The following is a 6,508-nucleotide window of genomic DNA, read 5'->3' on the forward strand; positions in this document are numbered from 1 at the left end:
CCAAAGATGTAGACCTTGCTTATCGTTTGCCACATTACACTGAAGATAACCTATTTAAATTTTCCTTTGAATGAAGTGGGCACTGGCTTTCCTAAGCCATGGCAGAGTGGCCCACAGTGGATTCTAGGTATTTAATCTCAAGAGAGTATCATCCTTATTTCTCATATACTCCTTAAAGATGATGTACACAAAATACTTTGTTTGTGCACTGTGTTCAATTGCATTGAGACAGGAATGAGGATACCTGCCATTCCTGTAACAGGTGAGACTTTCGCTCTGCTTTACCCATGACCCAAAATGAACAGATAACAGTTTGCCACTATATGCTTTTGGGTTTCAATGCTGAGACACACCATTTGAGGGTCTGGTGCCTGCCCATGATGTCTTCAGCTTCAAGTGGCCCACCATCTAGCTTAATGTAAAATTAACTTCCACTGAAAGACTTGAAGTTTTCAAAACCCAGAAATCGCCATGCTTCAAGGCATAAACAGTTGTCCGACAGACTCATGTGAACTACCCCCAATCTCAACCTAATTACACCTTCTTTTGACTTGTCCCTTAGGTATCAGAAGATCCTATTGCTATTCTTGTAAGATTATAGCCCCTATGTTAAAATTCTATGAGTAGGTCCCGAGTCTTATTAACCATAGCATACCTGGTATTATTGAAGTGCTTTAAAAACAGCAGGTGTTCAATGAAGGCTTGGAGAATAAATAAACCAGCGAGCATGGGATTGAATTTATTAAGATTTATTTCTCATACACTATGGAAAGAGCTAAGCAAATTGATGCAAATATCACTGAATTTTACAGAAAGCAAGACTAAAAGATAAAAAATAAGAACTAAATACATTTGAGATCTTCGTTTTTTCCAGTTCTCACTGTTCATCCCAACTATTTTAAAGCTGAATTCCTCCATATTTCAGAGCACATGCCTATAGAAATGCCATGTTATCTTACTCAGGATCACAAAATAAAATGGATGGCTTTACACTATGTTTTACAGAAGAGGAGCACTTACTATTAAACCTCATGAACAGCATTAAATGTGTGATCAAAATCATTTGAAACATGAAGATTTTAAAGATAATTAAAGCTCTATTAAAAGAAAAAAACATTTGTATACCACACGCATCACAAAATAAAAGTATAAATGGTCAGGTTACACATAGAAAACAGGAACACATAGATGATTCCCTCCAGCTCCACCCTGGGCCTACATTGCTTGAACACTAACTGCCCACTTCAAAGGGATGAAGCATCTATTCCTGACTTCACTAGGTGTGGGAGGAGATGCCAGACATGGCACTGGAACTCGCAGTGGCCGTGGAAGTAGAACCAGCCCTAACCGAAATTCTCGCTTGAGCTCTCTCTTCTTCATCTCGCAGAGCCTCCTCATACTCAGAAGGGAAAGAACTTGGGTCAGTCCCACGAACCTTGGCCAAAAACTCCAGGAGTTTCATCTTTGTGGTTTCAGCGTGTGCTCTTGGGCCCCACAGGAATTCATACTGTGCAGGATCACTGTTGGGCACCTGGCGGTACTCCAGGTACTTTTCCTTCACCAGATCTTTGGTCATGAACTCCCTGGGCTCTCCAAAGAAGACGTCCTTCTTCCCGGAATAAAATCCCGTCACATTCAGCACTTCCCAGACTTCCTCTTCAGTGGCACGGTTGCCCTTCATGAAGATCGCAGCCAGGATCAGGATCAGGAGGCCAGTCTTGGGGACACGGTCTTCAGGACTCAGCATCCCATCATAGGTGAGGCCCAGATTGATGAAAAGGCCATAGCAGTGGCTGGTGGGGTCTACTTCCTTCACATCAAGGCCGAAGATTATCTCCATGCGCTCAGAGGCTCTCACCAGGATCTCAGGGAACTGGTCTTCCTTTTCTTCGATAATCTTCAACATCTCTGCCTTTGTTATTGGCTCTTTCATTTTATATTTGAGCAGCATGAAACCCACCAATCGACCCACTTTCTCGTGAAGAGCATCGATGGGCAGATTCTCGGGGGCTGCTGTAGATTGTGAGGCACATGCACTTTTTTCCTCTTCTTTGCTGCTAGAGCCCTCATCAGGGTGGCTTGATGAGGTGGCTGCCACAGCAATGGCAGAGGAGCACGAACCCTGAGGACCCTCAGGAGTGCTCAGCATCTTAGCAGCAGGAGCCTCCTTCACAATGCCTGGCATTAGAGGATTCGGGGAGGAGGCAGAGGTCTCCTCCACAGCCTTGGACACCTGGGCATTTTCCAGGCCCTGGGGCTCACTCTGGGTTTGAATGTGCTGATCCTGTCTGCATTGCGGACTCTCCTGATCCTTGGGCATGATGCGTCTTGCTGGTGGCAGTAGGCAGGAGTGAGCAGAGGAGGGTGGACAATACAGTGTCACTGCCTAAGGGAGAGAGGGAGGAGTCATTGACCTCACTTGTTAAACTCAATGCTAGTGGCTCTGATAGAAGCTATGCCAATGGAGTTTTCCTGACAACAGGGTTATAAGGGATTATAGGTCTCCTGTCATCTTTTTTTCTGTGCCGCCCAAGGAACCCAAGGAGGAAGTGAGAATCCTCCTGAGGGTGCAGCCAGCCAACCCAACACAAGAGTCTCAGGCTCACAGCAGACAGCTATTGGTGGCCTCGGTAGAGCCCTTGTGTTCTCAGGAAGGTAGTCTTATCAGTTTATGATCAGAAGTGCCACTAACTTTGCATCCAATAGGGCCTATGCCACCCTGGTGTTACTATGAGGGTGTGACCCTCAGACTAAAGCCACATCTCCCAGGAAACCTGAGGAGCAAATTTAGAGATTCCTGTTGTTTCCCAGGGCTGACACAGGAGCTAGATTCCATGCAAGCCACTGTACTATTATGGGTTGTCCCCTCAGTTCTCACTCAGATTCCCTGCTTTCAATCCAGGCAGGTCCTGGATTCTTTCTTTTCCATTTAATTTTGCCCCCTCACACCAAAGCCTCCATCTTTTTGAGAACCCAGAGAAGGTAGTGAGGTGTCACCTTTATTTAACAAGTTTATCGACACCCTCTCAGGGCTGATAAAAATACGGGGCTACACTCTTCATGATCCCCATTTCAGGGGTGGGTAGCCCCTCAATTTTTATTTAGGCTCCTTTACTTGGATAGTGAGGGGCCTTACCACTATATTAACGAATGTCACACCCTCTGCCTTCATGAATACCTCATCTTTCAGAGTCACCTTAGAAGGAAATGAGTTAGGATACTGCATATTCACAGCCCTTGGGGCCTCACAGTGCTAATAACAAGGGCTAGACACTGTGCAACACCCTCTGTTTTGGTGTGGGTAGACTTTGGGGATCTTAGTCAGGGCCCTTACTGTGACTCTTGACAGGCCCTGGACTCCTTTGTCTGCTGACCTGATGTGACATGGCACACAGAACAAGGACCTCACATGACGTAAACCACAAGAAGGAAGAGAGTGGCCAAATGGTCATGTGATCCCCGCCCAGAGCTCCCTGGGGAGATAAAGTTAAGAGGGCTCTTTGGTGACTATGTGTCCCAGGGTGGAATCCTTGCAGTCCTTCCTCTGTGTCTTCATATAGATTCCCAGTACCACCTGGGCACCCTAGCCACTGTGTAGCTGCACCTGCCACCTCAGGTCTAGACCACCACCTCCCTAAGACCCCAGTATAAAAAGTGAACTGCTGAGACACCTGTCCATCATTGTCTGGAGTCACCCAGGGATTAACTACAGGGTCAGGATAGGTATTGGGAGGTCTCATCTATACATAGATGGATGGTCAACTGTTTGCTCAGTCATAGACTACCCCTCAAATGATGGTAATGTGTGAGAATTCTTCCCTCTGCTGATGTGATGTCACCTCCTCATGCTAAAGAGTCGTGTTCCTGTGGCTACTGAGGGGGCATCACATCCAACCATTTTGATCTCAATTTTGGGGATGTGATAGCACGACAGGGCTCTGTTGAGATCACTGTGTTCTGGGGTAAGCATTTCCATTAGCCCCACTTAGGGTCCTTCCCTTGACTAATGGAAGTGACTGGGACTTCGTATTACTTCCTCAGACCAAAACCTTTCTCACCATGAGTTCACTGAGCAGAATGTAAGGAAATATCTCAGCTTGACAGCCCTTCTCAGGGCTTCCTACAGCTGTCAGCAGGGCTAAGCAGGGCTATTTTTGGCCCCCTTGGGATGGGGGACTTACTGGTTGGGCTTCAGTCCCCATGTGCTGACAGCTATTGCTCTCCCCCCCATTAAAAAAAGACCTCAATTCCCAGTGATAAACAAGAAGGAAGGAATGAGATATCATTCAGTCTTAACTCTGTGCCTTCACCTCGCCTCCTGGTACCTCTTGTGCACCTACCCCTAGGTTGCCCTGAGGCTGCCATCAGACCAGAGTACTTAGTTCCCTGGGACCCTTGAAGATGAAGGGACAGTGTGGAAATGCTTACAATTCCTGCCTTGGGCTTCCAAGGGTTGAATGCAGAGGCATTGTGGAGTTCATGGAGGTCGCAAGTGTATTAGAATCAGTGTCTCCTTTATTATCACTGAATGTCTACAACTTGGCTACTGGCATTATGGGAGACTCCTCCCCTCTGCTGGCCTGATGGTCCCTCCTTATGCTAAAGATTTATCCCAGGGACTACCACGGAGGATATGAGGTGTACTTCATCTAGACTTCCTGGCTTCCCCAAACTGCCACCATTAGTGGACGCTGTGGGGCTACCTGTGTTCTGAGGTGTACAGCTCCCTCAGTCCTAAGTCATGGCCCTTCCTTTGAATCCTTGAAGCACCCAGTAATCCCCTGTCCTATGACCTCACTTCACTCCCTTGCACTAAGACCCACACCTCCCTGAAACCCAAATGGATGACATGAAATTGTCGCACCTGCGGACCCCTCCTGCCAGGGGTCTACCAGTGATGCCCAAAGGGGCAGAAAAGAGTCCCATGGTGACCCTGATAGCTGTTTCAGAACACATGGTCCTGACAGTCTTCTCTTGGGTTCCCTACCTTGAATCCTTGAATATCCTGGGACTTATCCTTGTCACTCACAATAAGGCCTCCTTCCCAGTGAACACCATGGAGGAGTGAGTGGGTGTGTTGTCTGGCTATCTATGTTTGGGTCTCTCAAGAGAGACCCTCAAAGGGTTTCCCGTGATCAGCAGGTCCACACTTTTATGAGTTGTGTTTTCCTTTCAGACATAACTCAATGACACCTGTGAGGGCCTGGGAATCCTTTTGCTGACCTAATGTAATTTATTCCGATAAAATTTTCTCTTCTCTGAGAACCCAGGGCAAAATCAGGGATCTCCTAAGCCTTATATCGCTACAGTGGCTCTCCCAGGGGTGACAACAGGGGAAAGGCTTTGTGGATCCTCTTCTGTCATCGGTTAGTCCCACAATCGTCACATGAGCTCCTCAGACAGGATACTGGTTAATAACGTGCTCCCTGCAGGCAGATACGTGATGCTGCCTCCTTCCAAGCAAGTTCTCACCGCTATGAGACATTCCAGAAAAACACTGGGAGACACCTCATAAACTCGACATTCAGAACTGACAACAGGGCCTAAATACTGTGGCATAACTTCCTTCTTGGCATGGGCAGAACGCCAAAAATGCACTCAAGGTCCTCACGCGCACTACGGTAGGGCCCAAGACGTCCTCCTCCGAAGTCAGGGAGCACCACTGCCCGCCGCCCCTGCCCAGGGACGCCCAGGGCTCACGGGCCGGGGTCAGTGGATGCGCCACTATTCTGTGGTGACTGATCCCTTCAGGACTCACTCAGGGGCCTTTTCTCAAGGACCGGCAGGGCAGGTCTGGGGCGTCTTACCCCCGCTGCGCGGTAAGGCCTTCGCCTCAGTCCGATCCGCGAGGACCAAGTGGGGGATGGGTTGGGCCTCACAGCCCAGCCCGGAGCCCCTGGGGAGTCACTGCGGGGGCGGGGCTCTTATCTGTGGGGACTCCCCTGTCCTGTGGCCGCGGGTGTTGCCCTCAGTTGTATGGAGAACCTTACCTTGATAGCTGGAAGCCGTTGCGATTCCGCCCTCTTGGGACCTGAGGCCGCGCACCTCAGACCAACGTCCTAACGGTCCTCAGACGCCAGAGGAGGAAGTCGGGGGGCGTGGCATCTGGCCACCGCGCCTGGCGCCACCCAGCGGCGACAGCAGGAGCAGTAGGCGCGGGCCCCTCCGCACTGGCTTTAGTGTCATGGGATAGGGTGCTGACCATCGTCCCTCAGAGTCCTCACGTGGACTTATGCCAAGCCCCGGATTTCGCCCTCTGTTGAGCCAAGGCTGTGCTCATGTTTCTGAGAACCCTGCAGAGCAACTGCGGGTACCTCAGCTGGCGACCCCCGCCTGGGGCCTTCTAGGGCTCAGAGGAGGCACTGTCCGGTGTCCGCGTGACCTCCTTTACTCTGCACTGTTGCTTTCCTCAGTCCTTCTTCATGGGGATCCTAATCTTGCCTCCTTTCTCTTTGAATTAAGGCTTCCTAGGAAATGCCACCTCCAGGGATATCTCCACTAATTTACT

General features: G+C 49.3%; 1 protein-coding gene across 1 annotated transcript; it reads right to left on the reverse strand.

The window, feature by feature from the left end:
* Positions 1-1,276: 1,276 nt before the first annotated feature.
* LOC105816325 (melanoma-associated antigen B16-like) lies at positions 1,277-2,320 on the reverse strand. Its single transcript, XM_012651715.1, has one exon. It carries the CDS (start codon positions 2,318-2,320, stop codon positions 1,277-1,279), a length of 1,044 nt encoding a protein of 347 aa, XP_012507169.1.
* Between the last annotated feature and the right edge of the window lie 4,188 nt (positions 2,321-6,508).

Source organism: Propithecus coquereli, unplaced genomic scaffold, assembly GCF_000956105.1.
Source record: "Propithecus coquereli isolate 6110/MARCELLA unplaced genomic scaffold, Pcoq_1.0 Scaffold365, whole genome shotgun sequence".
Taxonomy (NCBI): Eukaryota; Metazoa; Chordata; class Mammalia; order Primates; family Indriidae; genus Propithecus; species Propithecus coquereli.